Consider the following 13,527-nt stretch of genomic DNA (forward strand, 5'->3'; position numbering starts at 1 on the left):
CTGGTCCCCGTTTTGGGTAACTGTTGCCTTGCTTTCAGACCTTGACCTTGATATCCTCCCTATGCTAATTCCCTGCCCGGTTCCAGCATCCTGAATGCTTAAGGGAAGTTCCTTGTCTGTGTATCCTACATAATGGGCATTAACAGCTTAGATGCAAGATTGTAAAACATTGGTAGCGAACTTCTGCCCTCCGAGGTTCTCCCATTGTGCTGTAAGTCTGTATTTAAGACCTCTTCCCTCCTTCAATAAACAGCATTCGGCATTAAAAATAAATGAATGAATGAATGAATGAATGAATAAATAAATAAAAGTAGGCCAGAGTTCATTGTAAGCTACAAAGCTCAGTGTAACTATTGGTAACTCTATTAGTATAGTTTTCATCTATAGAGTTGGTTCTCTCATAAAATGGGAATAGAGACTACATAGCCTGTAAGACTTATCAAACATATTATAAACTCCTTTCAAATGGTTAAGTGAGAGGTAGGCAGATCTCTGAGAGTTTGAGGCTAGGTCGGTCTACAGAGCAAGTTCCAGGACAGCCAGGATGGTTACACAGAGAAACCCTGTCTCAAACAAAACAAAACAAATAGTCTTATGCCAGGTGGTGGTAGTGTAGTCCTTTAATCTCAGGACATTGAAAAACAAAAAACAAACAAACAAAAAAATGTTTATGTGTCATGTAGCTACTTGGAAATAACGTATTTGTTAAACATGACATTTGTACAAAAGGCATGAGGTGCATATAATAATTTCTCAAAAGCTGAGTATACTAATGGACTGCAGAGAGCAATTAGCTAGTTTGGAAAAAGTTAAGCTCAGGTCCAGTTACCCTCCCTTTCTTTTTAGATGTTCATGGTACAGTTCTATAATCAATCAGATGTCTACGCTTTTATTACTGAAGTTTCTGGAAGCATTGCTGTCACCATGGAGGTAAGCAACAGTGGTTGGGTCAAGAGTTGAAATTCGAGATGATGAAGGCAGCTTCTTGGCTGTGACTAATGAATTGAAATCAAGACTAACTTCTTTCACCTCCTCACTTCATTGTAAAAGTGTGTGCTGTAAAAAATTACTAGCCGGGCGGTGGTGGTGCACGCCTTTAATCCCAGCACTCGGGAGGCAGAGCCAGGCGGATCTCTGTGAGTTCAGGGCCAGCCTGGTCTACAGAGTGAGTTCCAGGACAGGCACCAAAACAACACAGAGAAACCCTGTCTTGAAAAACAAAAAACAAAAACAACAACAACAACAAAATTACTGTTCTCTTTATTGTGGACCATTAAACCACACAGGCTCAAACACTAGGATAGCATTATAACTTATGAGGCGCTGTACTAATAAAAACACTACCTGCTGGGTGGTGGTGGCACACACTTTTAATCGCAGCACTCGGGAGGCAGAGGCAGGCGGATCTCTGTGAGTTCCAGGACATTCAGAACTGTTTACACAGAGAAACCATGTCTCAAAAAAACCAACCAACCAACCAACCAACAACTCCATATACCTGCTATTTATACTTTGTTTTTTTTGAGATAAGGGTTCATGTAGCTCAGGCTGGCCTCAATCTTAGTATATAGATGAGCCTTTTGAACTCCTGATTCTTTGGCTTCCTCTTCTACACACAAGAATTAAAGGTGTACAAACACTACTATCCCCCCTACTATTTAGACACACACACACACACACACACACACACACACACACACACACACACACACACACACATCTTGAAGATTGAACCTAGGGCCTTATACATGCTAAGCAACTGTTCTACTGCTGAACTACACCCACTTTTCATTTTTAGTCTGAGTTAAGGTCTTACTAAAAATCCCAATTTTGCAATCATCCTACCTCAGTCTCCTGAACAGTCGAGATTACCTGTGTAGCAACATGCCTGGCCCATCAAATATTCCTGTAAAAGATTCTTCATTTATAGGGTGACTGAGATGGTTTAGCAGATTAAGGCACTTGCTGCCAAGCCTGATGACCTGAGTTCCATTCCTGGGGACCACATGGTGGAAGGAAAACTGTCCTCTGAATCTATATGTGCACCATGCACAAGTGTACACACACACACACACACACACGCTCTACATGTGATAAAAAAAAGTTAAAAACGTTTACTTCAGCTTTCATTAAACAAAAGCTCAGCTAACAAACTCCACACATCAAGTCTTTTTGTCCTGTTTCTTAGAGATGAATGCACAGAAGAGTGAGGACAGCTGGAAAGCCTGAAAGGCTCAACATTAAGGAAAGTGTCAGGGCACATTCCTGTGAGCGTCTTAGTAATGCTTTTTCCCTCTTCTTTTCCTGGACTCAGTGAATGAACCTGACTGTCATTTTATAAACTATATAACAAAACTGTTCTACTGTAAAAGGACCCCTCCCTAGAAGATAAAAACTATTTGTACATTTAGAGGCAGAGTCTATCATATAGCTTTGTCTGTTCTGGAACATGGCCTCAAAAAGCACTAAAAATCTTTGAAGTAAACATTTTATTAAATGCATTTCAGTGTTCTGCCTGCATGTATGTCTGTGTACCATATGAGTGTCCAGTGTCTGCAGAGGCCAGAAGATGGTACCAGATCCTGTGGAACTGGAGTTACAGACAGTTGTAGGTGCAGAGAACTGAACCCAGGTTCTTGAAAGAACAAGGACTCTTAACTACTAAGCCATTTCTTTAGCCCAGGAAAATAATTCTTACAGTCATATATATTCATGGATGTCATGCTAAGACTGCTTAGTGTTTTTTAAGCAACTATGGTGGGAGTAAAAGTCACTAGCAGGACTGACTAATTTGTTTCTTTTTATTCTTGAAGCTGTTCCTTGCTGTGAGGCCCTAACTAGTCTAGAACTCACTATATGGCCCAGACTGACCTTAAACTTATGGCAATTCTCCTGCCTCAGCTTCTCAAGTGCTGGGATTACAGGTACACAACACTTCATCACTATTCAAAAATTTCCATATAATCTGAGTGTGATGGCACAATGTCTTTAATCCCAGAATTTAGGAGACAGCAGCAGGTGGATCTCTGTGAGTTCAAGACCAGCCTGGTCTACACAGCAAATTCCAGGACAGCCAGGGCTACATAATAGAGACCCTTTATCAATAAACAAACAAACAAAAATCTCTAAATTAAAATGAAGTGTTAGAGCCAGGCATGGTGATGTGCAGAAACCAAGAGCAACATGAGTGGTAGACTAGGCTCTACATGTGTTTAAGGCCTGACTGATTAACTAACAAGACACTGTCTCTGAGAGGGAGGGAGAGGTGGGAGAGGCAGAGGGGGATAGAGCTCAAGCTCAGTGGCACAGTGCTTATCTATCATGCTCCAGGACCTCTGTTCCATGAATTAGTTTAAACCACTGGGGAAAAATTTTTTTGTTTTTGTTTTTGTTTTTTTTTTAGATTTATTTATTTATTATGTACACCAGAAGAGGGCACCAGATCTCATTACAGATAGTTGTGAGCCACCATGTGGGTGCTGGGAATTGAACTCAGGACCTCTGGGAGAGTAGTCAGTGCTCTTAACCTCTGAGCCATCTCTCCAGCCCCCGAAAAATGGTTTTTATACCAGTACAAAGCTGTTTTTATTACTATGGCTCTATAGTAGAGCTTGATGTCAGGGATGGTAATTCCTCCAGAGGTTGCTTTATTATACAGGATTCTTTTAGCTATCCTGGGTCTTTTGTTTTTCCATATGAAGTTGAATATTTTTCTTTCCAAGTCTGTGAAGAATTGTGTTGGGATTTTGATGGGGATTGCATTGAATCTTTCGATTGCTTTTTGGTAAGATTGCCATTTTTACTATGTTAATCCTGCCTATCCATGAGCATGGGAGATCCTTCCATTTTCTGATATCTTCTTCAATTTCTTTCTTTAGAGATTTAAAGTTCTTATCAAAAGGTCCTTAACTTGTTTAGTTAGTGTTATCCCAAGGTATTTTATATTATTTGTGGCTATTGTAAAGGGTGATGTTTCTCTGACTTCTTTCTCAGCCCTTTTATCATTTGTGTATAGTAGGGCTACTGACTTTCTGAGTTGATCTTGTATACTGCCACTTTACTGAAGGAGTTTATCAGCTGTAGGAGTTCCCTGGTAGAAGAAAAATGGTTTTTAAAAAACTATAATAAAAAAGTAATTTATGCTGAGTGGCGGCGGCACATGCCTTTAATCCCAGCACTAGGGAGGCAGAGACAGGTGAATATCTGAGTTTGAGACCAGCCTGGTCTACAGAGCGATTCCAGGACAGGTAGGGCTGTTACACAAAGAAACCCTGTCTCAAAAACAAACAAACAAACAAGCAAACAAACAAACAAAAACAAAAAACCACCAAACAAAAGAAGTAATTTACTGGGAATAAAATCAAAGACAATTATTGGCTCTTTAAAATGAAAGTCAGATGGTCAGGGATGTAGCTCAGTTGGTTGAGTGCTTGCTTAACATGCATGACATCTTGGTTTTGCAGTACTAGGCACAGTGGTACACTCCTGTAACCCCAGCACTTCTGGAGGCAGAGCCAGGAGAATGAGAGATTCAGGTGATCCTCAGCTAGAAAGCAAGTTCTAGGCCATCCTAGGATACATGAGACCTTGTCTCAAAAACCTCAAATAATAGCTCCCTACCCTCCAACACATAGGAGAATGGAAGCCTGTTAGCACAGGTATGTAATCCCAGCTATTTAAGAGAATCACTAAATTCAAGGCCAGCAAATTAGTAAGATCATACCTTGCTGTGGAACAATCCTTTTCTACATTATGAATACATATTACTCTTATTGGTTAATAAGAAGCTGATAGGCCAGTAGCTAGGCAGGAAGTTAGGTGGGAAAGCCAAACTGAGAATGATGGGAAGGAAGGCGGAGTCAGGAGAGACACCAGCCAGCTGCTGAGCAAAAGGGATGTGTAGAAAATGAGGTAACAAGCCATGAGCCATGTGGCAAAGCACAAATAGAAATATGGGTTAATTTAAGTGTAAGAGTTAGCCAGTAACAAGCCTGAGCTATCAGCCGAGTATTTATAAGTAATATTAAGCCTCTGTGTCACTTATTTGGAACCAGGCGGTGGGGACAGAAAACTCGTCACCCCAAAAGAGAAAGTAAAAAAAAAAGGCTATGGATATAGTTCACAGTAGAACACTGGCCTGGCATGTGTAACCCCCAGCATTACAAAAGAAAACAGAAAAACAAAAGTGATTGTGTATAGCACAGTGGTTAAGAGTATAGACTCGGAGACAGATTATCTAGGTTCACATCCAAACTCCTATCAATTTATTGGATCTGGGATTAAGGAGGCCACTTAACCTCAGCTGAAACCTCAGTTTCCTCACTGTATAAAGGAGAATAATAATTCAGTGTTATTTAAAGATTAAAGTGATTCATAATTTTTTCATATCTCATATAAATTTGGGGTTGTGACAGTATTGTCAACTTGGCAGAATCTGAAATCACCTGGGAACAGTGTCTAATTGAGGGGCTGTCTAGATTAGGTTGGCCTATGGACTAGTTGTGAGCTACCCAAAGTGGGTGCTGGGAACTGAACTCAGGTCCTATAAAAGCAGCAATCACTCTTAACGGGCCATCTCTTTAGCCTCTTTTATTCTATTTTGTTCTAGTGTTGAAGACAGAAGCCCGGGCCTTAAGCATGCTAATTCTGGGCAAGCACTGTACCACTGAGGTACATTCCTTGCTCTGGTACTTCTGAAGATCTGAGTAGTGAACAAGTATCACTAGAAAAATACCAGAGTACCTACATAAACAGCATCCATGCAGCAGATTTTGGTAGACAATTAATTGAGACAGATTTTCCTAGATCAGCAATACAGGTTAAAGATCACAGCAGAATCTTCAAAGATAAATTTATGTACTTTCATTTATTCTCATGAAATTTAACTTAGATTTCAAAAATAGTAATAGTATTGAATGTAAAGTTTGGGGTACTTTAAATTTTTACCTGAATCTAATATTTCTTCCTATTTCTGTCAGTTTTGGGCCCTAACTAAAACCTACCTGTTAAAAATATAGTTAATATACTAACAAAACAGTTTTGAAAGATGAAATAGAGTTTATCTAATAGCAGGTGCTGAAGAGATCATTAAAAAAACTTACTTGATTCATTTATTGGGCTTTCCTAGAAATGAGATTAAGTATCAAAAGAAAAACAGGTAAAACCATAGACAGCAACTACTTCACTATTTTCAGATACAGTCAAATCTATTTCTGTTTGTGTCAAGGCTTTATTCTGTTAGCATGTCAGTGCTATACTGGGGTGGAACTCCTTATAGAATAAGCACAGTCATGGCATTAAACTTACTTTTCCAAAGAAGCCTTTGAAGAACTTCCTTTCCTGCAGGAACAGGGGACAAGTCGAGTGCTATTATTGTATAGGCTAAATGTCCCAGGGTGTCACATCAATTAAGCACATACAGAAGTAGAAGAGAAGGAAAGTGGGAGAAGGGGAGGGATGAGAGTTTTAAAGAGTTATCCATACCAGGAGTGACAGGGAAAAGGAAAGGTGCATGAAACACAGGGCAGCACACTGTATGACCTGAGGATCCCGGAAAGAGGAATTCAGAGCTGGATTCATGCAGTGCAAACACTTAACTAGGAATCTCTTTTTCCAACAGCGATTATCCAAATTTGGCAGCAGAGAAAAAGATTAGGCCATACCAGTTGGGCACAACTTGGTATTTAAAATGCACAATAGTAACAAATAGAAGCTTAGTTCTACATACATTTTTCTACTTAAAATCAATGGTAGTCAAATGTGGTGGCATGTGCCCATCATCTTAGCTCTTGAGGAGGCTGAGGCAAGGCTGCCTGACCCTGGGAATTCTTGGTCAGCCTTGACATCATAATAAAAACCTGCCTCTTAAAGAAATAAAAAGAGAACAGGAACCTGTGAAGGCCTTCATAGTGAGATCCCAGACCAAAAGCAAACCACCACCTTGTTGGCATGCTGTTAGGTTCTGAGTTTGATGCCCTGGAATTGAAAAACTTAAGAAAACACAAAAATGGCAACCCATATGCTAAATCATGAGCACACCTCAACAGTTCTTGCCACACCTTTTCTAATTCAGGGAGCTTAGTCACAGGTGGTCCACATTCATTAGTGTAAGTGTGTGCTCAGCAATTCTACAACACACAGAACTAGGAGGATCTATTCCAAGTCAGAATAAATCATTATGAAAGATCTAAGGCTAATGTTTACACTGGGGCACAGAAAAAATATTGGAGAACCAAATTATGTTCATGAGCCACAAATGAAATTTAGGAAACAGGGTTTTGTTTTCTTTTTAACTGTTCTTTTAAAACAAAGACTCTTGCATGAATATAAACAATTATCAACCATCAGGATAAGGAAGCCATTAACAATCTATGGTCCTACCATCAATTTCTTTTGTTTTGTTGAAACAGGGTCTTACTATGCAGCCTGGAACTCACTGGCCTGAAACTCAGAGATAGATCTGCCTCTGCCTTCTGAGTGCTGGCAGTAAAGGGGTTCACCACCACAACTAGCCCTACCATCAGTTTTAAAGCACCATTTATACAAACTGATTATTAAGGAAATTTGAAGAATGTTTGCAAAGTAGATAGGTTCTACCCCTCCTCCCCAACCCAGCTTTATATTCGCTTCCTAGGGCTGAACTATACTTTTAATCCTTTACTTTTTATAACCAACTTTTGTAGCTGCAAAAATGTCTAGTAAAAGACAACTATGCTGAAATTTGGGTCTCCCAGTTTTTGAACTCATTTAGTGCTTTTAAACACTACAATGGGGCTGGAGAGATGGCTCAGAGGTTAAGAGCACCGAACTGCTCTTCCAGAGGTCCTGAGTTCAATTCCTAGCACCCACATGGTGGCTCACAACCCTCTGTAATGAAATCTGGCGCCCTCTTCTGTATACATAATAAATAAATAAATCTTTAAACACTACAATGTTTTCCCTTAAGTTTTGAAAGTCACAAATGGCATCAAATATTTCCACAAGATACTCTAAACTGAAGCTGGAAAAATGATCATGTTATCCAGGTAGCTGTCACAGCAGGACTAAAATGATTTCTGCTGCCAAGTTTGGTGGCCCTAGTTTTGTTAGACTGTGAGTAATGCTCAGCTTTCAAGGATGCAGCCAATGTTAAAGATTCACCATTCTCGCGGGGTGGGGTGGGAGTGACAGTTAATATTTAATTCAGCTCCTAGAAAAGCTCTTGTTAAAGATGGGATTTTCTTCTTTTTTTTATAAAAGACCCCAGATGTTAATGAAAAAAGGTGACATGCAAAATGCATAAGAGACAGATAATGGATTAGAAAATATTAATGTTCTTTTAAAAAACATGTTATGATTCTTTTACCTGCTAAAATAAGAACATATATTAAAACAAATATATCAAATAGTGAATAAAAACCCAACATACTAGGAACTAGTTATATAATGAAATAAATCTAAAATCAAGGCAGAGAAAAGAGAGACATTCAGAAGACAATGGAATGAAATAGCCTTCTACAATGAAAGGTGTTTTTGGATCACAGTAAAGCAAGGCAAAGCCTGATTCAATAATTATAGAGCTCACTACTAAGTGACAATATTCATCACCCTGTAACATACAGGTAACACAACTAAGCAACAGCCATTTCTGAAATTTATTCTATGCAATCTAAGATTTGTAGTAGCTTGAGTTATGTCACAAAATAATTGAGTTAAAAATACTTGTTACTTTATGTACATGAGGGTAAGAAATGGTCTGAGGTACACATTTAAAAAACTATCCCAACTATTTTCTTCACTGGAGAATGTCAACTTTCATGATGATCTCTAATACAAGTTAAAGTAATTCTAAATTACAAGGGACCATTTCTGGGAGGGTCTCCATGCAACTATACTTGTAAATGATTTTCAATTCCCCACAAAGTTAAAACCAGCAGAAATAGAATTTTTTGGTTTACAGGCCATTCACATGACAAGCTTAATATGTCTGTTTTGCTGCTTAAATGGTACCTGAGTTACATAATTCTTCAAATTTTAAAGCTCTGATAGTCAAACAGATTCCAAAGGTATTTTGTTTCTTTAATTCTCTGTAGCTTTATACATTCCTACAACTTGTTTCCATTTATTTAAAACTCTTTCAGGAAACTTCATGATCTTTACAATAACAAACACTAGTGATATAGCATTTGACAGTTGATTAGCTTGAACTGTTTAGGAGTCGCCCAGGCAGTGGGATTGGGACCTGTCCCTAGTGCATGAGCTGGCTTTTTGGAACCTAGTGCCTATGGTGAGACACTTCGTGCAGCCTTGGTGCAGGGAGGAGGGGCTTGGACCTGCCTCAACTGAATGTGCCAGGCTCTGCTGACTCCCCATGGGAGACCTTGTCTTGGAGGAGGTGGGAAAGGGGGGTGGATTGGGAGGGAATGCTGGGGAGTGGAAGAAGGAGAACAGGGGAATCTGTGGTTGGTATGTAAAATGAATAGAAAATCTCTTAATAAAAAAATAAAAAAAACTACTAAAAAAAAAAAAAAGAATTGGGCACAACAGGATGTAGATCCTAGATGGGCATCTGTTAAAAGAATGCTGTCAAAGAAAAAAGGGAACCTATTATCTCTAATTAGTGAAAATATGAGAACATGACGAAAATCACAGCGCTATGCGGACTCCTGAGACAACATCATGAAGACTTCCTAGAAACTGCAAGGTCTCAGTATTCCACTAGGCAGCTTATCTACACAACAGTGATGGTTTATTGAGCATAATAAACGGAAGTTTACCTATTACCCAAAAATCCAATTTGATTTTTTAACATGTTTGCCAATTTAGGTCTATACAACTGTCCTAAGTTTCCTGGATATGCCAGAGGATGATGAAGGGGTATTCCTCAATTGTTCTGAACCCAGAGTGTACTAATTCACCTAGACTGGTTGGTTGGGTGAGTGAGCCTCAGAGATCTTTGTCTTCAGGCTCCCAGCTAAGGGATTATAGCCTTGTGAGTTGTAGCCAACTATCTAGCCCTGCATAACTACAATTTTTAAAATGCAAATTTAGGTTATATTTATGGTGAATATAAAAATACACTAAATGTTATTCAAACAGTCCTAGGCCTTAAACAACAATCTTGTCTTAAAAGTAAAAGGTGAAATTAAAAAAACAATCTACTCAACAAAAAAAATTGGCTTTAAACTAGGTGATGAGCAGAGCGGAGTGGCTTGTATCTGTCCTTCCAGGGTGTGGGAAGTGGAGGCCAGGAAGACTTGGAGATCCTGTCTCAAAAAAGACAAAAGCCCCAACAGCTGCAGCAGCAGCAATAAAAACTAGACATTTAAACACTGGTGACATCTGGAATTGGAAGAGATCTTGTTTTAATAAATATTTTTTAAAAATTAATTTTACGTGCATGGGTATTCTGTCTGCATATATGTCTATGTACCACATATACACCTGGGACTCTTGGAGGCCAGAAGGCGGCTCAGATTCCCCAGGAACTAGAGTTACAGACAGTTGTGAACTACCATATGGGTACTGGACATTGAACCTGGGTCCTCCGGAAGAGCAGACAGTACTTTTAACCATTGAGCCATTTTTCTAGCCCCTATTTATAAATCTTGAGGTTCATTTGTACTTTATACAATAAATTTCCTACACAGTAAAGAGCTGTTTCTAATTTTTTTTTTTTTAAAGTTAAGATTCAGATGAAGTGATGCACCCAGGAGGATAATGTGCTGGTAGTTGAGACTGTCTCAAAAACCTAAATAAGACAGACACCAAAGTTTAAAAACAAAACTAGATAGTAGTGCCAGATGTGTGACTTGGCAGAGCGCTTGGCTCCTGTGAGGCCCTGGGTTTGATATTCGGCATGGAAAAAGAAGAGGACCGATTGTTCCCAAATGAAAAGATTTTCTTTTTAAATATTTATTTACTTTTTTAATGCACTGATGTTTTGCTTGCATGTGTGTCTGTATGAGGTGCCGGATGCCCTGGAACTGGAGTTACAGTCAGTTGTGAGCTGCCGTGTGAGTGCTGGGAATTGAACCTGGTCTCTGGGGCAGCAGCCAGTGCTCTTAACCGCTAAGCCATCTCTCCAGTCTTGAATTAAAAGATTTTTCTAGAGGCTAATTCCACAGTGGCCTCAGAACCCTAAGTAATGTAAATTTTAAGACTTTAATAACTATAGTTTGTTTCAGAATAAACTATTTGCTTCCTAGGATTTTAAATTAAGATTTATTTTTAACTTTAATTATGTGTGTTTATATGTGTGGGTTTGTGCACATGTATGTAGTGATGGCCTCTGCCAGAAGAGGGCATTAGATCCCACAGTTGGAGTTAGAGGCAGCTGAAAGCCACTTCAAGGGAGCGCTGGGAACTGAATCTGAGTCCTCGTCAAGAGCAGCAAGCCCCTCTAACTGCTGAACCGTCTCTGTCTCCGCCCCTCCCCATTTCCTGGGGTTTCTGTTGTTTCCTATGATTAGTAATACACCGATATAAAATATTCTTTAGGCTGGGAACAGGGGCTCATGCCTGTAGTTTTAGCACTAGGGAGGCAAGCCAGGATCAGAAACTTGAGGCCAGTTTGGAGTACTGAGCTACACAAAGAAACTATCTCAAAAAAGAAAGAGGAAAGAAACAAACAAAAACATTTTTTAAGAAGGTTAAATAACTATTTTTTAAAAACATCCTAAGCTAAATTCATCTAGTTTATCATTCTAGAGGAATGGAGAATTACTTTATGAGAAAAAAACCTAAAACTTTTATTTCTCTTTTAAACTAATTTTGATAAAAATGGAAAGCTAAATTATCCGAGTCTGTATTTAACTAAGGAATAGTTATATAAGAGCAAGTTTGTCAAACTAGTTTCATGGACCACAGAACACAGACAGACACAAGTCCTCTTAACATTGATGAAGTCAAGGAAACTTGCTAGGCTTCTATCATTTAAGAATTTAAATGTCCAAAACCCGAGATACAAGGGTTCTATACATACAGATGAATGTATGTGTGCCCATTTGTCCACAGAGGTGTTCATGTTCTGCTTTTTACATTTAGTTATTTTTCTGCTTTTCTTTCTACAACAGATTCAGGCATTTATTCCAAAGTACAATCTACCTCTTTGATATATTTTTAAATTTTACATATTTTATACTGAGGAGATACATAAGCAGTAACATAAACTTTATCAATAAAACAGAAAAGTTTTGGTTATTAAGCAAACTGAGAAATAAAAAGCACTCATTAGTAGCCAAACTTACACTAGCAAACTAAAAGTAACATCAATATAATGCTGTTGGGGACAGGCACATGCAGAAGTGATGCTTAAAGCTCCCACAGCAGAGTGGGACCGCTGCGCACTGGGGAGAAGGCAGGAGTGAAGGGGCGTGGAGAGCTAGGGGGCAGTCCTCAGACGTGCTGGAAACAGGAAATCAATACTTCAATGTGATCCTTTATCAACTGTGAGTGTTTTCTCTCCCTCATTAAATACATATGGATGTAAGATGTATTCTATGGTGGAACAGGCAAAGAAAACATTTATCTTGAAAAGACTTACACATTTCAAGTTTACGCCAAAGGAAGAGGAAGTAGGTTGTTTGTGTCGGAGGGACATAGAAAGAAAGATGTCGGAGTCAAGACAATGAGAAGTCCCTCTCATCAGGTATCACTCGGGCATTTTCTACTTTTGTTCCCAGAAAGCTCTTTCTTACAGATTTAAAATTAACAGTGTTATTGTCCAGGTATCACAATTAAGTTGTTAACTCTAACATTTCTGTGCTGGTTTTAGAATATGAGTTTCTATCAGATTTCATGCTATTTCATATAGGCCATAATAAGTGAAAAGCATAATTTGGAGAATTATTGGCAGCATATAGATCAATATTAGCAATCACCAAATACATACAGCTTTCAATCTTTTCACAGCATCTTCACAGATGTGCATTCCTCTGGACTCATCAACTTCTACGTGGCCAAGGTACTGTGGAGAGAAGGGAAAGGAGTTAGTTCTACTGATGTTTATTGAGAAGCTATTTATCTAGTAGACAGCAGATGACAGAAAATTAAATTCCTGCAACGAGAAAATCATGGCTGTTGTAGAAAAGTGAAAGTAATCTTATTTTATTCACTCAGTGTTTTCATAGGAATGAAATTTAGAATATATTAGAATTATTAGGGGAATAAATGAAAAAGTATGATAGTCACTAAATGTTACCTGAATCTATGGGATCAAGTGCATAACAGCCTAAGTGAGATACAATTCCTCTATCTCAGATAAAACATATCAAACCAAGCCTAAGGCAAAATATGTACACCTAGCATGGAAAAGCACACACATGACCAGCAAGATGGCTCAGCTGATAAGGTGCTTGCTAATAAACTTGACAACCTGGGTTCAATCCCTAGAACCCATATGGAGGAAGGAGAGAACCAATTCTCACAAACTGACTTCTGACCTCTACACATGCATGCACACACAGATGTGTAAAGTTTGAGAAGGAAGGAATTATAAGGTTCAGAAATTATAATGAGCTGAGAGAAGCACACAACCAATTATGTGTA

At 38.8% G+C, this 13,527-nt stretch overlaps 1 protein-coding gene across 15 annotated transcripts in view; it reads right to left on the minus strand.

The window, feature by feature from the left end:
- The window catches only part of Numb (NUMB endocytic adaptor protein), a 113,364-nt gene that overhangs the window by 26,156 nt on the left and 73,681 nt on the right, over positions 1–13,527 (minus strand). For 8 of the 15 annotated variants that reach the window (XM_076551025.1, XM_076551032.1, XM_042260893.2 and 5 more), the window contains one exon: positions 12,872–12,946. In XM_076551025.1, the coding sequence (XP_076407140.1) occupies positions 12,872–12,946 (75 nt within the window). Of the gene's footprint in view, positions 1–6,306; positions 6,340–12,871; positions 12,947–13,527 lie in introns of all 15 variants that reach the window. The other 7 variants (XM_076551021.1, XM_076551019.1, XM_076551030.1 and 4 more) reach the window with 1 other exon arrangement.

This window comes from Peromyscus maniculatus, chromosome 14 (assembly GCF_049852395.1).
Source record: "Peromyscus maniculatus bairdii isolate BWxNUB_F1_BW_parent chromosome 14, HU_Pman_BW_mat_3.1, whole genome shotgun sequence".
Lineage (NCBI taxonomy): Eukaryota > Metazoa > Chordata > Mammalia > Rodentia > Cricetidae > Peromyscus > Peromyscus maniculatus.